The sequence below is a fragment of the Xiphophorus maculatus genome, chromosome 23 (genome assembly GCF_002775205.1).
Source record: "Xiphophorus maculatus strain JP 163 A chromosome 23, X_maculatus-5.0-male, whole genome shotgun sequence".
NCBI lineage: Eukaryota > Metazoa > Chordata > Actinopteri > Cyprinodontiformes > Poeciliidae > Xiphophorus > Xiphophorus maculatus.
In genome coordinates, this window is record NC_036465.1 from 25489742 (window position 1) to 25512435 (window position 22694).

The 22694-nt window shown below is 43.4% G+C and overlaps 1 protein-coding gene across 1 annotated transcript in view; it reads left to right on the top strand.

The window, feature by feature from the left end:
- Positions 1-22694, top strand: part of gpc3 (glypican 3) — a 159241-nt gene that overhangs the window by 84579 nt on the left and 51968 nt on the right. Inside the window, exons 3-5 of the mRNA XM_023328158.1 lie at positions 749-1434; positions 19759-19898; positions 20632-20757. Of these exons, the coding sequence (XP_023183926.1) occupies positions 749-1434; positions 19759-19898; positions 20632-20757 (952 nt within the window). The remainder of the gene's footprint in view (positions 1-748; positions 1435-19758; positions 19899-20631; positions 20758-22694) is intronic.

Here is a 22694-nt window from a genome sequence, read left to right on the forward strand (position 1 = left end):
TCCTCAAAGAGCAGTTTGGCGGCCGCCACTTTCGACAGAGTGATTAAGTGGCCTTGCTGTGGCATAAATGGGATTTCAGGCGTCTGCAGCCATTCTGCGGTCCAAAGCTTCATTTCACCGACTCTCAGCTCCCCTGCTAGGTTCAGTAATGGAGCTTTAAATCCCCTCTGTTGTCGGGCCCTCTGTCGCCGCGCCACCGGGTCGATGGCGGCGCGCCGCCGTCTCGTGCAACCTTGTTGATAAGGCTTCTCTTTGTGACTGGAAATGGCGCTGATTATTTTTCATTTTCCTTTCTGCGCATCGACAATCCTCATTTGTTCTGCACGCCTCTCACTCCTCAAAGAAACTCTTCACGGCCAAACACATTTATCGACCTAAATGCTTTTTCTTTCGCAAAGATTTTCTTGGAGGGTGCTGTTGCCTACTTGTTTCAAGTTGTCACGCATTAGTGCAGAGTTTTTCCTTTTTTTTATTATCTGGACATGTAGAAGTAATCCCTTAAGAGAAAGCAGTGGATGAAGAAAAACCAGGTAAATCGAATAAGAGTGGGAGAGTGTGTGGTTTTCTCCTGTGATTGTTGAGGAGGGAGAAGCATCTATCTGTGTTTTATATTTTGTGACCTGTATTTCTGACAGTTTGGCACAGCATCTGTAAACACTTGGGGCTTACCACGTTATTTACCACGTGGATGATAATTAGCTTCGCCTCAGTTGACTTTTTCTCGTTGTGCTCTGTCGTTTCCTTTCAGAGGCCTTCGACCTGGTGCTGCGTCACGGCCGTAACTCCACCCTGACCGTGCTGAAGTCGGAGTTCCCGGCTCTCCTCCCTGGAGCCCAGAGCTCCGTGGGGCAGCTCTTCCTGGACATGTCGCTCTACATCCTCGGCTCCGACTCCACGGTGGACCACATGGTGGCGGTGTTCTTCGGCAAACTCTTTCCCCTCATGTACCGCCGGCTGCTCGGCGGCAGTACGTCCGCCGAGTCCGAGGAGTGCGTGCGGGGAGCCTGGAAGGACTCCGGAGCATTTGGGCCTTACCCCAAACTGATCATGACCCGCCTGTCTCGCTCCCTCCTGGCCACAAGGGTCTTCCTGCAGGCGCTCAACCTGGGCATAGAGGTGGTCAACACCACGGACCATCTGCGGCCCAGCAGGGACTGCGGCCGGGCCCTGCTGAGACTGTGGTACTGCCCGCACTGCCAGGGCATGCTCAGCCCGCCGGCCTGCAGAGGCTTCTGTCAGACGGCAATGCAGGGCTGCCTGGGGGGCGCCGCCGAGGTTCAGCCCCACTGGAGGAGCTACATTGACGGACTGGGGAAGTTGGCAGGCGGCATGAGAGGGGAGCAGGATATGGAGGCCGTTGTTCTCAGGCTGCCGTCGCTGATTAAGCTGGCTCTGAAGCAGGCTGTGAATGCCCGCAGCCGGCTCAGCGCCCTGGTGAGCATCATTCACCGACACACACTAGTGAACCGTCACACTGACAACAGCTCTGACTAGGAGGAACATTCCCGCAGGTTCTCATTTACATCAACATTATCCTCAAAACGTAACTGTTCTTTTGGCTTTTGTTACAACGTCAACCACTGAAACTACTTGGGCTCTTTAAAGACCGGCTTTTGAAAACCAAATGTGTGTCACGGAGATGGATACGGCTTTAGTTAGTAGGGGTACACCCATAAATCGGCCAGCTGATTTATCGGGCAGAATTTCCTCCATTTTGGGAAATCTGTGATCGGCCCGATACTTACGTGTGAAGCCGATCTTATCTACAACTCAACCAATGTCCTCTTCTGCTCTGCCGCGAGAGGTGTTTGACTGACAGACCGGCCCATCAGCTAATATCTGCACATTTGTAGTTAACAACAGTCACCTCACTGTTGCCAATTCAGTGACTTTCTTTGTATATTTAACAACATTTCAGACAAAAAAAAAATCAGTATCGACCAACATTGGTATCGGCAGATCAGGCTTCTTACAGATCAGTAATCGGGGGTGGGCTAGAAAACTGCAATTGGCGCACCGCTATTAATTAGGTTTGTTCCATTTGCTAAAACCCCAGAATGTTATTCTATACATTCAATTTCTATTCCGACCCTTGCTGGGTGGCAGTGGTGACTTTGACAGTCCGGTATCCCACTGGAGATGGAAACAAGCAGTCAGGGACACCAGGAAGAAGCACAGATACAAACAGTACTAACAGCCATGAACACACACACGCCCACGCACGCACGCACACACACCTGCACACAAACACACACACACACACACACGCACACACACACACACACACCTGAAGGCAATCAAGACTTGAACAAAGGACCTGCTAAAAAGTAAGAGCGTTAGCTACTTCAAAGCGACTCTAGAAATATAATTAAATAATAATAACAATGCTACACAGGTTTTCTAAAGCACTTCCAGTCAAAACAGACAGAAATACTGTTCTTTACACAATCAAGGGCTTTGACAACAATATAACTCAGTACGTGCTGCTTTTCAAGTGGTACATGGCATTATTGAAGCCATAGATTGAAAAAAATGTTGCTGTGTTGCTCGTTTGGTTGATTTTTATGAAAGCGCTTTATGAAAGCGGTTGACCACACAACACTGGCTGACCGGCAAGTTAGTTTCCACTTTATCAGGTCAAATACGGTGTCTCTGCCCTGCTGAACCCTTCACATGTTTTTCTCTCATCATGCACTGGAGTTCCTCAGAGCTTGATATTGGGACCTCTCTTCTTCACGGTACATATAAACTGTCTTAATAATGAAGCAAATGTGCTTTTTTAAGTTGACACGTTTTTATTGTTTGTCTCTTTTGAAGTTCAAACTCCCGATTTGCTTCGGCGTGCTTATTATGTTGTTCGGTGTAACTTAAGACAACATATATTAGAGCTACAGACGTACAAGAGGAAGTTTATGATGTTCTCAAATGTGAAAGGGGATCACAGTGAAACTCTGAGATCTTATATCATCTTACCTGTCATTGTATTAGAAGCTGAAACTTGATTTGTTCTCCCCCCTTGTAGTAGGGTTTCCCTCAGTATACTATAAGCCTGGTGGGCCACCAGGCTTTACTTATGCCCCACCAGGCTTGGCATTGTTAATTTATCTTAGTTTTTTGTAATTGTTGCCTTTTTTTAGGACTTTATTGTTTATGTTTAGGCCTTAACCTTGCAGTCTTCCAATAATGCATAACTATCAGGTGATATTTTCAAATTTCCTGTCAACTTTAAACATTTTTTAAGTCAAAAACACGACTGGCGGCTGGATGAATGACTGCCCTAACACCCTGAGCACCAGCAGGTTTTCTGGGGGAAACCCAGCTGAAGTACCTTTTTTCTCTCTCCAGATTAGCATTTTAAATTTTTGTGTGTTTATGGCGAACTGCTGTTTGAACCAGACCTGCAATTAACCATCACTGTGCTAGTTAGCATTGCTAGCTGTGAATGACGCACTTCACAAATCTCTGCATGTCGCAGCTAAATATCCATCTTTGTCTGTCTGTGGACTTTTTCCATGTGTGTTTGTACGAGCCGGAGTTGCCGTCACTGTTCAGTGTGAACCAAATTAGAAAGAGGCGCTGTCAAATATGCAGCCACTGTTTTACTGAAATAATTTACAAAAGAACCTGAAGCTGTCAGAACTGGTTTCCATGGGGAAGGCTTTTTAAGCCTTTTTAATGAAGCAACAGAATATTTTTACTCAGTTAGTGTAATGTTGCTAATTTTATTCATTCAGCTTTGTTTTTACAGATGCCTTAGCCATTCAATTATTTAAGCAGAAAATCAGCTCTACTGCTTCTCTTGTAGATAGATATGCTTTATTGTCTGTTCCAGATGAGAAAGAAATTCTCCTTTGACATGGTTTCATTACAACATAAACATCAGTAGGAATATAACTAGAAAATTAACCCACATTCAATGATAACTAATTGAAGAACCAGATAAGGCGCAGTAATCAGAGTCATATTCAAGAACTACAATTAACCATTTTGAAAATCTTTTTCTCCAGTCTTCCTGATGTGCTTGATCATTATTCATTACTTGTACTGTAGTTTTAGAATGTGTAAGAGTTTCCTTTAAAACAAACGTGAACAACCGAGTATTAGAAGCTAGCATAGTTAACGCAGCTAGCACCTGAATGAAGCACTGATAAGTCTGTACATATAGAGCAAAGTTCAGTTTAAAAACATAACTGATACTGAAATAAATAAGTTTAAAGTGACAGTGTCCTCTTTGAAGAGTTTTGATGGTTTTGCAACCTGCATTCACGCATTCATTGATTGGAAAAAGATCGGCTTTTTGGTATTTCTGATCACACGATGGACTCTATGGATGGAAAATTCGGTTGTTTTAAATCAAAACTTAATTTCTTGTCACTCATAGTAGAAGATAAACAGATAAAAAAAGAGTGACCAAAAAAAACCACAATCTATGCATGATTAGGATCCAAGTCATCTAAAGCTATTACGTCGTTGTAAAATTCTTGGAGGAATAGAGAGAGAGTTTTGGGAATCATAATTCCGGATGGGGTGTGATGCAGGAGCATTTTGGAGGGAGGATGGTAGATGTGCAACATTCTCATTAGTTGGGGTTCTGGTGAACTTGCGAGCGGCGGTAGCCTGAACTAATAGAAGCTTATTAATAGCTTTTGTGTGGCAAACCACAGAGAAGAGAATTACAGTAATTGGAGTAGCAGTGCTGCCGGGTGTGAGCATTTCCCTAAAACAGTCGATGAAAGTGGGAAGAACAGGGGGCAAATATTGGCGTCTTTTCAAAACAAGGAAATGCCATCAGGTTTAAGGACATATTTGGCAAACTGCCTCTAAGGGTGGATTCGCACCAGCCCTGTTGTTTGGTCTGTTTTAATCAAACTCTAGTTCACTTGCCTAGAAATAGAAAGTCTGGTTTGTTTGGGAAGGTGTGAATGTGCAATCAAACTCTGATGTGGACCAAAACAATGAACTCTGGTCCGCCTACAAACCTTGGTCTCGGTTCAGTTGAAGGGATCTCTGGTCCTAAAGCAGAAACCGCTGAAACTCGGTCAATACAGCTAAAACAAACATTAGCGCTAACAGGAGAAATGGCTCATGGTCTTTCGTCAAAGACGAAAGAGAAACCCTACAACCGCTAAAATCTGACAATACTCAACATCTATTTACATTCTGTGAAGAAGGAAGTTGCGCTCAGTCTCTTCTTCTGAGGTTTTCATGTCGTTTCCTTCAGTGGTTTTTGATGCAGTGCCACCGCAGGCGAGGAGGGAAACAGGTTTTTAAATGAGTTTGGATTGTTTGATTCAGTGCATTGTGAAATCGAATCGCACCAACTAAAAATGTAACAAATGTTGCAATTTTAAACCGAGTCTACCGGACTGTAAGGAGTGAAAACACCCTAAATCTCTGTAGAAGAAAACCAGACGAAGAAATCACGTAAAACATGTTCATAACCCGACGGCTGCTTGTCCCCACAGCATTGATCAGACACATCTTTAGTTTGTCCAACATATATAAAGTATTTGCAATGCATTACATTACCACATCTAAGCCTATGAGACGTAAAAACACATGAAAAAAATATAAAAAACAGGTAAAAGGTAAAACAACAAAAAATTCCTCTAGTTGTTTCTAAAGACAGGTTCTCCCAGCATGTCTTGTTCAAATCTGTCTCTTACTCATAAGCGGCAGTGACCCGTAATGTGCAGTGTGATAAAACTCTCAGCGTAGTTCGCAGCCCTCATGCGAAGGCGGAGAGGCGAGCTCATAAAATATGAAGGGCCTTGTTTCCTTCTGGAGCCACAGAGCTTGGATGTGCTCCTCGCTCCTGTATATTTGCTGAACTTTTCACTCTCGCGCCCCGAATCCCCGCGGTGACCAGGTTTCCACTCAGAAGCCATCATTTATTAACACACAGGTTGACCTCACTTACTCTGCAGCAGGAGGGAGCGCTTGTATCTGTGAGTAGCAGACCATGGCGGGGGTGTTTAGCCTGCCGTTTGGGATTCTCATTTAAATTTAAACCAATTTGACATGCGCGTCTGTTTGACGGCACGGCGGACTTCACGTTACGTTTGTGGAGTCTGTCTGCTTCCTGTGTAAGGTTCGAATGCAACCACTTGGTGTCATTCGAGGGGACAGAGGCGTTGTTTTCCTGCTGGCTAATTTAGCCTCACCGAGCCACAGGAGATGAGCCACAATTAGACCGCACCTGGATGTTTGGTCGCAGTTGACCTGTTCATCGAGACGATCTGAGCCAACCTGAGGCTGATGAGGACCTGCTAATATGTAAACAAGCTCTGAGTTCTTACAGAAACGTCACTCTTTGATTGTTTTTTTTTTTAATATATTTTATTAGCGGTCTGTTGCAGTGCAGGAATATAGTTTTGTTAGAAAAAAGAAAGAAAGAAAAAGTAGAGGAACTACAGCTCACCCTCTTGTGGTGGCTGAGGGAAATTACAACGTTTCATTAGCAGCATCTTTATTTTAAAAATTGGATTTTTATTAAGCAAAGGTGCTAGCAAAACATACCAAAAGCAGCTCCGTTCAGTTCAAGGACAAAAATGAAACCATAACATAGATGAAAATGAATCTTCACTTTGTTCTTTTGCTTGTTATGTACAAGCTAATGTCAGTACTGCAGCCAGAGCTGGCCTGAGGTTTACCGAAGCCACTTGCCAAACCAGCAGAGGGCGCCACCCCCCGAATGAACAATTTTAGATTTTCCGAGTTTTCGGTGAGAAAAACGCAAACCCTGAAGTCAGAATTCAGTTTTAGGTCTTCAAGAAACCCCTGTTTCATTATCCAATATGGCGGCCACACATATTAAATATGGCAAAAGCTGCAGTAATGAACTATTTATTTGCACCTTTGCATGTAGTTTTGTATTTTTATTTATCAAAGATAAAAATAGAACTAATATTATGTTGACATAACATAATAATATTGCTAAAGTGCAGTGGGTTGGTTGAGGTCAGGCCTAATTGGGAAGAAAATGAGCCAACAGAATGAAAACTATATTAAAAATACGAAAACTTTGATCATGCGGCCCAATAGTTAGGAGGAAGGCATCATTTAATAAAGTTTTGGAAAGGTTCGAACCTCAGAGGTAAACTGTTTAGATGGTTTTTATCCTTTAAAATAAAAAACATTTTTCACTCTTGAAAGTGAATCATAACTTTTATAAGAATTGTGTTTAGACCATGGTAGATATTTTTAATTTGTTTAATATATCAGTTGTGCTCTGAAAGATTTTATGATTCTGGAGGAAGGATTAAAATTTTTCTTCCAGGTAAGGTTGCCTTAATGTAGGGATCCTACAAAATAGCTCATCTTTCCCCAGGCTCCCCTCATGTTTTACAGAAGGAAACCATAACAGCTTCTCTACATGTTTCTGTACATTTTTAAGGAACTTTTTGTTTGGTATCTTTATTTTTTCTGTGTTATTTTTCATTGCTTGAAGTGACACTTTGGACTCGATTGGATTTGATTAAGAACCGGCTTCTCTTTTATTCTTTGCCATTTTTGTACAAAGCAACTATTGATCCCCAGATCAATAGATAGATCTATATAAATATATCATTCATGTTTCTGTCCCACGTTTGCTTGACGCCAAGTACTGGCACTTATTTATTCTTTTTATTCCACTTCAATCACTGCTAGCACGTGCGACTGCCTTTCTTCTTAAAGAAGTGCAACTTTAATGAATGACAGATTCGACGTGTGTGTCACGGCTGTTGTGTTTGTAGCTTTTCTATTTCAGCACTACATCTACAAGTACATTGCTTCTTAGGTGGAAAAAAAAATTCTTGTCATGATTTGTTGTTGGAAAATCCCAAAAATGTTATAATGTTATTCACTCATCAAAAACAAACCTAGAGTGTTAATTTGACTCTTTTATGCATGTTTAAGAGATTCTTTAATCTCCATGGCAACCAGTCGGGTTTGTAAAAACGCCCACTCTCGCAAAGCGGCGCCTGTTTCCACAAAGCTCCTCCTCAGAGCTGCAGACCTCCAGCCGAGCTCCCGCCTCACAGACAATGACTCCCCCACTCAGCTCCTTCAAACTAGCGGCAGCAGCAATTAGCAAACACCTGCTGAGCTCATTATACAAACTGCTTTTCAGTAAAACACCGGTAAAAAAAATGCTTGATGGAGGAATGTTGTGATGACTTCCTGAAGGTGGCGTTTCAGAATGAGGAGGAGCTTCTTAAAGAGACAGGGACTCAATTTCAAAGCATCAAACTGCAAAATCAAAGTTATTTTAAGTCATATTTGATATATAGAATATTTTACTGAAGGTAACTTAATTAGTCCGTTGTGATATAAAATGGCGCCATGTGCCTTAGTAACAGATTATACCGTCCCTTTAATCAAATCTGCTTTTGGTTATTTGTTTTATTTTTCTACACAGTTTAAGACAAATCCTATATCAACATTTTGGACTGATGTGACATGGGAACCTTGTATGTTTCAGCACACAACCACAGTGTGAATAACAGCAATTTAAGCAGCATATAATCCATTTTCCACGCTCTTCTAAAATGCTTGTGGGAGGGGATGAAATGAATCAGCGACGCGTCTGAAGAGACAAGGAGAAACCCGCAGCGTTTCAGAGCGACTCGGCCGTACACCGCTAACATCTTGAACGCATCGCAGCCTTGTTTTGCGGTGCTCTGCGATTCCAAGTGTCATGTGGTTGTCGTTTCCATCTCCCACTTAACCCGCCCTCCAGTGGGACTGAGGCCCCCGCCGCTTCAGGAGGCGGACGGGTTGAGTATCTGAGTAAGAGAGTCCTTGAGATGCAGAGGAAGACGTCTCCTCTGCGGGTTTTGAACAAGCAGCTCCGCAGGCGAGATGACCACTCACGGTTCGCCCTGCCCCGCTTTCTGGCGTGTTAACACTCAGTCCCTCCATCCAGTGCAACTCCCGGGTAAATCAACCGACGTTAAGAGGCTCGGCAAGGGCAGCCGAGAGGCCGACCGCTCCAATCTATTCCCCTGTCAGCTTCCCTCCTCTCCCATGGAGTTTTTCTTATTCCGTCCGCTGCCCGTCTCTCTCTCTCCCCCCTCGACATCTTTTTCTCCCACTCCTTCATCCCCTCATTTATTTCTTTTCCTTCCCATTTTTTATTTCTCTCTCTCTCTCTCTCTCTCTGCTGTGAGAAAAAAAATACATGATTTATGAAGCTCTATTTTTACCAGTTACTGAGGAAAAGGACAGGAGAAAAAGAGCGACAAAGAACCAGGGAGGAAAAAGATTGGTGTGGGAGTGGGGAAGGAGGTGAGGGGGAGTGGGGTGTCAAAGTGAGCCCAAGGGGGGGGGGAGGACAGGAGATTGTGGAAGAGGCATCCATCACCTGGTGACCCGCTCGGCTGAAAATGAAGAAGGGGAAGTAGGTTGAGGCCGGAAATGTGACAGATTTGAGCAGGATCAGAGATTTTCCGCACGTTGAAACGTTGCTAGAAAATCATTCATGTCTGTGTAAGTCTCACTGTTTCTTGTTTTTTTTAAAGGGTAACATCACAAATTTTTAAGTGGTAGACCAACACAAGGCAGTGCATGATTGTATCTGGGAAGGAAAAGGAAAAGGACTCGTGGTGGTTAAAGTATTTTCCATGTAGTACAATCAAGTAACAATGTTACATTCAATTGTTGAAATGTCTGCATGTCAAACTGAATTCAAAAGAAATTTTGACATTGCGATTTGATGCCTTGAAATTGGGCCCCTGTCTCTTTAAGAAGCCCCAGCTCTCACCAATGCTCCACCTTCAGGAAGTCATCATTACACCGTTTGGTATGGAAAGCCTCCCAGGTAGAAGTAGTTCCTATGATGAGCGTTTGCTAATTGCTGCTGCCGCTAGTCTAGAGGAGCTGAGCTGGAGACTTCGGCTCCAAAGAGCAGTTGTATGGAAAGGGGTGGCACTTTATGAGAATTAGCGTTTAGGAACCTCTGAATGCGGTTGCCATGGAGATTAAAGGATTTCTCAAACATGCATGAAAGAATCAAAGCGTCACTACAGGCATGTTTATGATGATATTTATGATGAACATAAAGCTGAAAAATTATGATTTTACATAATACCCCTCCACTAAGATGTTTTACAAATAAAATGTTTTTTTATTATTATTTAAATGTAATTTTTAAATTGTTCACCAAACATTTTTACAACTCCACAAGACTTTTTCTACAGTATGTCTGCATCTTTGCATGCCTATAGACAGATATTTGACGGGGTGTGCTGTCATAAACATAACGCCTGTCATGAAGATGAAGGAGTTATGAATGTTTGCAACTGTTATCATGATGTGTCATTCGGTAAATAGTGACACCTTTAATGCAAAGTTGCATTAAAAGTCCATTAAAAGGGTCAGTTTTGCATTGTTCGGTAAACAATGACACTTTTAATACAAAGCCGTAATAAAATTTGTATTAAAAGACCAAATAGTCAGTTTTGCATCATGAGTGTAATAACTTACCAAATGACACTTCATGACAATAGTTGTAAACATTCCTGAAAACTCCTTCATGTTCATAGCAGGTGTTATGTCACGTTTATGATGGTGTCATGTCCGTCTTACGCACACCCCGTCAAATATTTTAGCCAAGATCAATATTCAAGATTCTTAATTGGATTTAGGTTTGGACTTTGACTGGGCCTTTCTAGCACATGCTCTGATCTGAATAGTCAACCGTTTTCTTGTGGCTCTGGCGGAGTGACTTGCACTCTTAGGCTAATGGCTGACCTCTAGTCTGCTTCTCTGATTTGTCGTCTCCCTGCCAGGCCTGTCCCTTCACATCTCGATAGATTTACGTGTTTGCCGCACTTTTCAGTTGATAGGACTGAACAATGCTCATTAAGATTCTCACAGGTTGGGCTGTTGTTTCATAACCTAACCCTGCTTTAACGTTCTCGACTCCTGTGCTGTGTGAACTTTGTGGTTGCAAAATACAAAAGAAAAAAAAAGTTCAAAGGTGAAAGAATACTTACAACATTTTTTTCTAAGTTAAATATCAAATACCTCCTTGAGTTTCTCTCTCAATAATGCACTTTCAATCAGCAATATACATGTATATATATTTTTTCCTTTTACCTTTGCTCTCAGGGAGCTTAAATTACATCCAACTTGTTGCTTCAAAGACGGAGCAAGAGCACCAATTAATCATGTATTGCGTTTTTATTTTCTGATTACTCAGCTCTAACGTGGCAGGAGCCAGACTCGGCCCTGAAATGTAAACACCGCCGGAGCTGCAAAATATCATCAAAGTTATTATTCGTCTAGTCAAGTGTGTTTTCATTGTTCAGACACAATGAAGTCATGTTTAACCCAGTTTTTCAGAAGGCGGGCCATGCTGTTCGAAACTCCCCCAAGGAACTGTTTGTTGTTTTGTTGACAATAATCGAAAGCTAAGTGGTTCGCTTGATGTTGACAAACAAACAGTTTGCTCGTCTGATAATAGATGAATAATCGGCCCTCCGGCCGCAAAAACACAAACAGGAAGGGAAAAAAGAAGGACTCATCAAAAACCAATTAGTTTTATAGATGTTGCTCTAGAAACGATGGCAAAATGCTTAAAAGTTAATGAACATCAATTCAGCCATTAAGCTTATTAACTTCTGATCGCCGGTTTGAACGCTGGAAACGTGATTAAGCTTGAAACTTTGTGCGTTTTAAAGCCATTTTTAACAGATTTTTTTGCTCGGTGCAGAATTTCACTCACTATTCACTGTGATATTGTTCAAAACCAGACGTTTACGTACAAGGTGTAAAAAAAGACAGTCATTTTTTTCTCACTTTCTGACGTGAAATCCGACCAAGCTTTTCACGTTTTAGGTAAATTGGGATGACGAAAAACGATTTTTATTTGCTCAATTTCCAGAATAACAAGACTTTTAGTTCTTTTCTCCAAATTATACATTTGAATTTTATTAGTATTTAGCTGGATTTCCTTTGAAGGTGTGTGTTTTGGGTCAGGTTTGTGGGCCATCTTACTACATATTTTCAATAGGACTAAGATCAGGACACACAGACGCTACCTTCCTGGTCTACGTCTTGAGTAGTTGCCTAAATACATCCATAGCACAACGCAACCCTCTCTTTACACGTCCAGCCAGCATTTTCACATTGTTTCTAAAACACAGAGCACGTCTCCCACGTTAGTGTAACTTCTCTCAACACCGTTCAGCTGTTCGTTGTTCTAAATTTGCTTGAAAATATTGATCACAGCATTAGCTGCAATTGTGCTTGTGTAAATCAATGTCGTGCTCCGTGTCCCTTCGATGGGTCTTTTCGTCGAGTTTGTGTGCAGTACGCACAACACAAGCGCTTACATCCCTGCACTGTGTTTAATTCTCCTCCAGAAAGACTTTAGCTTGAGGGATTTTGTACCCGGGGGCTCCTCCGGAGTTACCACGGGCTTCCTGTGTGTAGCTCAGCTATTTTCAAAAAGAATATCTTAAGATAGAGTACTGTGTGTGTTCACCTTTTGCTAATCATGGGGTGGAAATCTCTTAAATGTTACAACATTTGACAAACATGAGACAACGATACAGTAGTTGGCTAACATGACACACGGCTACGGGAACTGGCTGCTAGTAGCCGTATATTTTCTTTCAGTTTCCTGAAGTGAAACTCTGTCGTGCAGCCTGCCAATGTCCTGATTGCATTTGTGCCTAGACCTTGTCCAAAAATAACCAGACAAAGAATGAACTCAGGAACAGTCATGAAGTGGAAAACACTCCTCAGGTTCTTTGGAGAGAAATGTGCTCCACTCTGAGGTGGTACTGCGTTTGCCCTTTTCTCGGATGTGAGTCTGACGATCGCTCCTCCTGGAAGTCGCTCTGATTATACAACTCCTCTCTCTCCTCGGTTCTCGCACCTTCTATGTAGACCACTGCCTCGGCACCGAGGATGGCAGCGTTTTATAACGCCTCGCAGCCAGCAGCGGCCGGTGGCCAGGCTGGACTTTTTGCTCTCACCATAAACCCCTTCCTGCAGAAGCGTGGGCGACTCTTCAGCTCCTTGTGTTGGAGCAGCAGAGGCCGATCCTTAGAGAGTTTAGATTTATGCCCCGAACCGAACCCGACCTGAAATTCCTGAAAAACGACGCGCTTGATGGTCGGGTCGGTGTCGGGCTTCAGTGGCGAGTTTAATACGTTTTTAGTCCATCCAACAGAGAGAAAACGAAACAAGAATGTATGATATAAAGTTGTGACGATCTGCTTGTTGTAGTCTAAATAGAGTAGTTAGTTTACCCTGTTGAGGACATGAAGACATTAAGGTGCAGAAGTTAATTGGGCTGTAAAACCGCAGCTCACAGCACAATGTGCACGCAGCTCCTATCAGTCACACATCCCAGACGATTTGCACCTGACTCACTCTGCTGTTACAAGAAGTGACTAAATGGAGCAGGAAGATGTTAAACAAACGCTAAAAGCGGCAGAAGTTACACAGCTGTGTAAATTGTGGTCTAAAAACAAAAGCAGTAAAATATTATTAAATACAGTATAAATATGTCAGGTTTACTTCAGGCTTGGACTTGGAGATGATATCTATAGGTTTGTTCTGGGTTAGACTGGATTTGTTTGGGCGGAGGGGCAGAACCGTGTTACTCTATGCTCCACAACTTTGATGAGACTAGATTTTTTTCCCCCCAGAATGTAAAACTAGAATAACTGGAGACCTCGGTGCACCTTGATACCAACCAAGTGAAAGCTAATGCTAGCTAGCATCTGACTCTAATATCCTTACAGTGTGATTCCTATTGAGAGGAAATAGTTAATAGTAATTGCCTAACAGAGACCCACTTTTAAATTAGAGTTTGGAGTTGGGAAGATTTTAAATGAAACTTTTTCTTTACAGTGCAACTTCTTTTCTTTCTTTTGTTTATCAGTATGAAACAGTGGAAGACAATATTTCACTTTCAACACAGCCAGAGCTCTTTTCCTCTGGAGATAACTGTGACAGCTGGATATCGTTTGACTTTTTACTCACTTTAAGACTATTCTCCCCCCCCATCCTTTTCTCTTCATTTGAGACTTTGAAAGGTCTTCAGTGGAAATAACACGTGGATTTCACCAGTTGTCAGTTTTACCTCTGGTGACGAGAGTCCATTTGGGAGCAGAAGAAGAAGAGGGAGGAGGTGGAGGAGGACTGACTGGGTCCTCATCGGATATTCTCCAGCTTCACCAATGGACGGAGTCTCTTTTCTCTTTTTGTAGTTGCTGTAAATCCTCATGATCAAGGACAATGTAAAAGCCTCATCATAAATTTGTTCCTGGCCCATGGGCATTCCCATTGATTTGTTTAGAGATTATCTTTACGACGTGTTTGCACGAGCAAAGTGCCACACAGACGCTGAGGAGCAGACGCTCAGCAGAACATGTGTGTGTCGGCGAGGTGGACTGCTTGGGACGGACGGAGGCGCGCAGACGTTTCCCGCTTCTCCCCGCTGAGCCAGGCTTTATCGGCAGACTCTCCTGTTGGTTGTGTCGGTCCAGGCCTGGGTGATGCTCATGCTTGGCTAATGAGCCTCCCCCCTTCCTGGAAGAATCTGAAAACAATCGGGCAGGGCAGAGTCTGTGTGCTGAATCAGTCCCCGCTTCCCTCTGGGCCCTCCCCTGCTTGTGTCACAAGTCCCCTCCGGCTTCCCGGGAATGCGTAAACAAAAAGGCGAGCGCAGCTCCGATCGCATTAATCATGGCCTGCGGGAGCGGCGGCGCTCGCTGCGGGCCCCGCAAGGATGAAAGAGTTACATGAGAGGAAGATGTGAGGGGAGGAAATGAGCTGGCAGAGAAACGGACAGAGAGGCACCTTAGAGTGTTGTTGGTATTTTCTCCAGGGACGCTGTTTAGATTGTTGGTGATCAGAGATGTCGGTTTTATTTAATGCATGGGAGAGCAGAGGTTGGCGGTACCGATAACCGGTATTTACCAATACAGTGCTTATATTTTGCTGCCCTTTTGACATCTTGAAAAGAACGGCCAAACCAGTGACGTCACCACTACTTGTCTTCTTCAGTTAAACTACCCACAATCCTTTGCTGCACAAGTATCATTGTCACATGACCAACCTCCTCCACTCCAGAAACAAACGGCAACAAGATGGAAATAAATATCTGTTTTAATATCGACTTTGTCAGACCAATACCAATATGTTAAAAAAATCATATCGATACCGATGTTAATACTGATTTATCGTGGGTCTGTAGTTAAATTGGGATTTGTTATTTAGATAAGTCTGACGTATAAGAATAGTTTGGTTTGCTCTAAAGGAGTGATTATTTAGCTTAAATCAGAGACATGATGTCATTACTTCTAATATTGTCCCTCATGCTTTACAGGTAAGTGAATGAAGTTTCTTTGCTTTTCGGTAGCAGGATCATCTTATATATTGTCACTGCATTGTTTGATGAGCATAAATGTATAATTAGCATTTTTCCAACACTCTTTTCCTCATCAATCTTGTCTGATTTTCTCTCATCTCGGACTGAATGACAAGTGATTGAGCAGTCTGAGCTGCACAGTAAAGCAATCACGGCTATTTCTTTTTTAATTATTAACATATTTTTTTATGTAGATGGAACATCGAGGCAGATGTATTTTAGCTTAGGACATTAATGCTGTGAATCAGTAAGGAAATAAGTTGTGATAGTTGTTTTATGACCCTCATGCACTCTGAACGCCAACACTGAACTAGGACAGATCATTCAGATGGTTCAGAAAAATGCTTTCAGATAATAGTTAAACTGCTTATTATGTTTGTCGTGGAAGTTTGGAAGCTAGTAGCCTCTCCAGCAGCACCAGAGAGCGTTTGGGTCGAGGAGTTGTGAGTGAGATCTGGGAGCAAATCACCAGCATCGCTGTAGGCGTCTGCAGATTGAGTGATTGGTAGAGTCAGGCGGATACACAAAGTCACTGGAGATGATGTTACACCTAAGGCTGGTTGTGAGCAACAACAACGCATTACAAAATAAAGGAGAAAAAAGACAAAACATTTTACAAACACATATTAACACCTGTTTACTTTGTGTCACAGCAAATTGTACTCGGATCTGAGTTCAACTCTCGACAAACTACATTGCCTTAAGCATTAAGAAACATTCACGTGAACTTTGATGGCATCCCATTCTTAAAGTGGCAGTATCATGTGGTGTTGATTTTTTTTAGCTTTACACCATGTTATAATGTTATTCCCTCATGAAAAACAAACCTGGAGTGTTGTTTTGATTCTTTCATGCATGTTTGAGAACTCCTTTAATCTCCATGGCAACCATTAAGCTGTGCAAAACACCTGGGCAGACCTAGCCCCACCTTCAAGGACGGAGCTTGTCCTCTGAGCTACCAAAGTTCTGTCTCACAGAGACGGAGTCCCATTCAGTTCCTTCAGACTAGCCAGCAGCAATTAGCAAACACCTGGTGGAACAAAGCATCAGCTGAGCTCATCATAGGAGCTACTTCTCAGTGCAACACTAGTAAAAACTTTGTTAAAAGGTTAATAGAGAAGCCATGTTGTCATGACTTCCTGAAGGCAGAACTTCAAAAAGAGCAGGAGCTTTTTAAAGAGACGGAGGCCCAATTTAAAGGTGATTAGTAGCAAAATGTCTTTTAAATCTTAATTGATATATATAGAACATTTTTATGACAACTGGAGGTAACATAGCTACTTGATTGTGCTATAAAATGGCTCTATGTGCCTGGAAAACACATAATGCACAAGGCTTCAAGTTGGCCCAATATCCTTTGTGGCTACAACAGCTTCTGCTGTCCTAGGAAGGCTGTCCGTGAACTCTGAAGCCATGTTTATGGGAATATTTGACTGATTTTCCAGGAGAGCATTGGGAAAGAAGCCCTAGCTCGCCGTGTCTGCTCTAATTCATCCCAGAGGTACTCTGTCAGGTTGAGGACAGCAGGCCAGTCAAGTCCTCTCACATCAAACTTGCTCATCCGTGTCCTCATGGACTTTGCTATGTGCTCTGGTGTACAGTCATGTAGCAACTACAGAGAGCCGCTCCCAAAGTTGGGAGTATGAAACGAACCAAAATATATGAGCGTGTTTGCTGCTGCATCACGACATCCTGTCACCAGAACTAAGGGGGCAGCAACACCACACCTGAATATCCCTCCACCAAACTTTACTCTTGCAGTCAGGAAAGTAGTCTTCTGTTAGCAGCTGCCAAACCCAGACTTGTTCATTGGAGACGTGATGTGTCACTCTAGAGCAGGGGTCTCAAACTCCAGTCCTCGAGGGCTGCAGTCCTGCAACTTTTAGATGTGCCTCTGCTGCACCACACCTGAACAGAATAATTAGGTCATTAAGGCTCTGGAAAACTGATCTACACAAGGAGGAGGTCATTAAGTCATGTCATTCCAGTGTTTTGTACCTGTGGCACATCTAAAAACTGCAGGTCTACGGCCCTCGAGGACTGGAGTTTGAGACCCCTGCTCTAGAGCAAACCCTTTGCAATCCAGAGAGACATTTTTACCTTCCATTCTACTAATATGATTAGCATAGAGCTGCATGACCCTTTCGATAAAGATCAAGTAAAAAAACTATTTTATTTCATATTGTAGGGAAAGAAAAGAGAAAAATTGGAGTCCAGTGGCAGCGAACTCTGCGTTGCGCCTAGGGACGTTGTTTATTAACTTTTTACCAGAAGGACCAAAATCATCTTGTGGAAACCACTTTGGTTGCGTCAAAATTTTACTTTAATTGAATAAAACTGTCGCTGTACAGTGGCGCAGTTGGTAGCACTGTTGCCTTGATCATGGGTTCGATTCCCAGCCCAGGGTATTTCTGTACAGAGTTTACATGTTCTCCCTGTGCATGCGTGGGTTCTCTCGGGGTACTCCGGCTTCTTCCCATAGTCCAAAAACATGACTGTCAGGTTAATTGATCTCTCTAAATTCTCCCTAGGTGTGAGTGTGTGTGTGCATGGTTGTGTCCTGTCTGTCTCTGTGTTGCCCTGCGACAGACTGGCGACCTGTCCAGGGTGATCCCAGCCTCTCGCCTGGAACGTTAGCTAGAGATAGGCACCAGCACCTGTCCTGACCCCAGTAGAGACAAGGGTGTTAGAAAATGGATGGATTAATAAAACTGTATAAATAAATGTAGTGTGCAATTTTTTAATCTGCTCAACAATAAACTTAAACATGCAAGATTTTATTGAATTTTGCCCAGTCCTGTTCTGTCACTCTAACCTTTGCAGACAGTCACCGATGTCTGCAGAAGCGGTTTGAACGTGTAGCTGCTCGATTTTCAAACATCCAAGTGATTGTAACACTGAGATTCACCGATATGGAGTGATATCGTAATACTCCTGGCAACATACCGCATGTATCTCCGCACAATCCGCTCATTTCTGTCATTTCTCTCTCGGCGTAAACCCGGATGTTGTCAGGACAAGTCAGCCTCACAGGCCCCCACGGATCCATCCGAACGGGACTTAAACTGCATTCAGTGTTCCTCGTTATGGTTAGATGTCAGCTCTGAGGTGAAGGGAAGTCGCCATGGTGATGACCTGATGTTTGTTAGGGTGGAGTGTGTGTGTGTGCTGTTGCAGCTCTGAATAGATTAACCCTGATAAATCTGTGTTCTTGACAATAAGCACTTTCGCTTGTCAGCATTTGTTGAATATAAATGCTTAAGTTAACGTGTGTGTTTGCTTGCGTGTGTGTGTGAGTGTGTATGATGTAGCACTGTGTCATGTTAATGGGTTCAGGTGCATTATTCAAGTGAATAATAGATGAAAGGACTTTTGTTTAAGCTGTAAAACATGTATGTCTTCGCGCACGACCATGTCCATACGTTTGTGTGTGTGAGAGAGAGAGATATCCTTGTTTTTATATCCTTGTGGGGACCTATCTCTGTCTACAATGTGGGTTCCCCTCATGAGGGGACATGCTGTTTTTGGGTTAGGGAGTTTGGTATGTGATGGTTAGTGTTAGGGTAAGAGCTGGGCTGTTGAAAATGAATGGAAATCAATGTAAAGTCCCCACAAGTCATTAAAACACGATTTTGTGTGTGTGAGAGAGCTTGTGGCCCTTTGCTACAACCAAATGAAGACTTACGGTGCTGCTCCGTCCGGACCCATTGGTATTCAGCTGCAGTCTCTCCAGGCAGCTCGCTTTAAGGGAAGCCGGGCACAATTAGCTGTTAACATTACATGGCAGAATTAAGCCTGGGCCGGCATCCCCGGGGGAAATTAAGGATCCGCCAAATCATTAAATCACAAGCTAAACATTAGCAGCCATTTGCATTTTTATTACACCTGAAAAGAATGTGCCAGCTCCATTATCTCCGGGAGACAGAGAGGGACTCCTTATTTGTTATTGTAATGTCATCCCACATGGACGACACAATGGCAGCCACAGCGCGCATGGACAGACAGGACGAACCGGAGGCCTCGGTTTCCTGCTCGTGTTTTTTTTTTTTTTGAGTTATGATTACAAATTTGAACAAGGCGGCTGGCAGAGGATCCAGTGAATTGTTTGTTATGCAAATCCAATGCTCCCCTTAGCCCCCCACATCTTCACCCCCACTGCTTTCATCCTTACCAAAAATAAACACACAGAAAACAGATGACAATTTGCAGAGGGGCTCAGTGGGGGAAAAAAAGAAGAAGTGCCGCCGGTTTGGCTGCTGACAGGTTCTTGTTTTCTAAAGCATCCCTTCTTATAAGAGATGAAATAAACAGGTTGAAGCTGGAGGGGGAAGAGGGAAGTTAATTCGTTCACTCAGTGTCGGTTTCTCCTCCTCTCTGCTCTGCAGGTGAGCGGCATGTGTGGACACGCTACGAAGCGAGCCTCCCGTTCTGTAGAGGCCCCCCCTCTCCATCAGCCTCCTGCTGCATCTGCGACCCGGGACGCTCAGCCCTCAGACTCCGATGAGACGCTGGCTGGACTCCGCAGGTGAGGAAATCACTGGAAACAGGGACGTGTTTTGATGCGGGCAGTTGCCCAGGGTGGTGTTAGAAGAAAGGGGCGGGACACCAAATAACTTTAAGATGAATTTTCTGGTTGTGCTCTGAACAAATTTGCTAAAAATCTAATAATTTCATATACTTCAATTGGTTGGAAGAATTTGTCCATTTTGTAGTGTTTTATATTTTTGTCAAAGTTTAATGAAAGTTTGGCTTCTCGTGGCTCTTTCAACAAGAAAATAATTTACACAGATGGATTCTGATGTTGGGGGATCAGATTAATGGCTGAAAATAAAAGCATGCCACACTCTTAAGACTCAGGAAAGCAGAGATTTTTAAATAGAAATCTTTAAAACCATGTATCGTTGTCTTTTAAATTCCCAGTGATGCCCTGCTGTTTTTTGATCTCTAATGTAAAATGCAAAGAGGCTCCTCACAGTCTCACCAGGTTCCTTGTAACACTCTTTCTCTCTCCACTCGAGACCCCAGCTGAGCGCCGTAATTGCCCAGCAGGACTGCAGGCTTCAGTCTCCAAATGGTCAGATTAAAGTCAATTAAGGAGCAGAGACAGCCGCCTATTCTGGCCCCTTTTAATCTCTGCGTCTCATGGGGGGGCGTCGGGGTGGATCTAATCAACTTGCTCTCAGTCTTATTAAGCTGAATTCTCTCTCTTTATCTCTGTGATAGTTTTATTCTGTGTCTCTCTCTCCGTTTCACCTCAGGGAGTTCATCACCAACCTGAAAAGCTTCAGCTCCTTCTACAGCGGCCTCGGGGAGGCGCTGTGCAGTCGGGAGCTCGCCGCGGCGAACAACTCCCTCTGCTGGAACGGACAGGAGATGACAGACAGGTACGGATTAATAATGGCATTTATTTCTGAGCGCATCTGCTGGGAAATCCACGGAGCCCGGTGCTTTTAAAGCGTATCGGCTCACGAGCAGATCCTCGATCCGGCGGGTTGATTTCACGTCTCGGAGCGCGTAGGTGACTTGAAGGGTAAGTTTTCCCCGAGCTGAAGGGCTTCCTCCTCCTCTCTCCTTCTCCTCCAGCTGAGTGTGAGCGTAAATCTTGACTTTGGCTCTATGGGATGTTATAAATGTCAAGCGTGCTGTCCCCTTCTCCTCGCGCAGTTAACTGCTGTTTCCGTTAACTGCCTCCCGCCTCCAGCACATCTCCTGCACCCTGCAGAACTGTGGTTGCTTTGAGCGCTTTTTCACTCGCTCCCTGTTGTGTGGCTCCAGTTGCACACTTTTTCCCATTAAAGCGGCACAATGTAACTTTTATTTATTTATTAAATCAGTTTTTTACATATTAAAACTGTCACCATGGTGTGAGACAGATAATCTATGGAAGAAAAATCTAGATCCTCCACCGCCTCCCTGAGCTACTATAATGAGCTTGAAAAAATATTTGAGCCCGATCAAAATCAACCAATCATAGGCAAGAGGAGGGGCTTAGCTAAGTTGCCAACTCAGCACCTCCAAAATACAGTTCAAGTTCGTCCGTTGTTACGTCATCCCGCAGTATTTCTTATTTCCCCAACATTGGAGTTACATCTGCCCATGCAAGAATATTTAAGCGTTCCTGTTCTCCTCCAGAGACTCGCTTTCTACTTCCACATTACTTTTTTTATGCAGGTCATGTTGAGTAAGAGGAGGAGTGCCATCTAGTGTTTGCAAATACAAATTACAAATGGCAATAAAAATACGGTTGATAGAGCATACTGTATAGCACACTTCAAACTGACTAAAAATTCGGGACAGTCAGCAACCCTAGTCTTAGCGCTGTCTATCAACCTTTTGTACGTGCTGCTAAATGTGTTAATGGCGGAGAAACAACTTACTGTTACAGAAAAACTGTTTATCCACCACTATGCTAACTAGCCTTAGCATTAGTAACAGGTTCTGCTGTCGGGAAGAAGCTTAGCAGAGAGCGAAAGGGAAGGTTGTGAGCCATGCTCACATAAGCTTGATTGACAGCGCTAAGACCCTCTTCTTGACTCTGATTGGTTGTTTCTGACTGAGCTGTTTCTGTGGTAGCACTGGGAAACAACAAATGATCTCGACTTTTACACAGATTATTGGTCTTAGATTACACTGTCACAGCAAAATGATTAACAGATATGTAAAAAAAAAACAAAAAAAAAACTGTTACACATTGCTTACTTTTAGCCTGGGCAGATACACACATCTGTTTCTTCCTCGCTTGTTTTGTTAATTATGAGTCTTAACAAATTTGAGATAGGAGTCCCCTGCGGGTTAATATTTTTCCTCTCGCCTTCCAAAGATTAAATTCCCATCTTTGCTCAAACTTCTTTTATCTTTCCATAAAGCTGGCATCAGCCTGTGAAGGAGACATCCGTTTTTGGCGAGAGGAGGGCGAAGCTGTCCTGAGGGGATGATTACAAGCTGGACCGAACGGCGCGATAGCAGCGTGGCAGGGAGGCAGGCAGGGAGACAAAATGATGGAGAGATTACAATGTCCTGCAGCAGGCAATTCTCCCGTGTCATCTGCGAGGGCATTCCGCCTGCAAATATAGCCGGGATTCGTTTTCAATCTATTCCGGATCGTCGTTCATTATCCCCTCTCTCTTAGGACCTTCTCCAGAAACCCGGACCGGGCGTATTGTCTCACGCTGTTAAATTTAGACGAAGCGGGGGGGGGAAGGGGAAAAGGGTGAGCTCCGGAGAGGTCGACTGCTGAACGCCTCCGACATGCTTTAGGAGCGGCGTTTGGCGCTAAATGAGGCGTTTTTTTCTTTTTTGTTTGTTTGCTTTTTAATCAGGC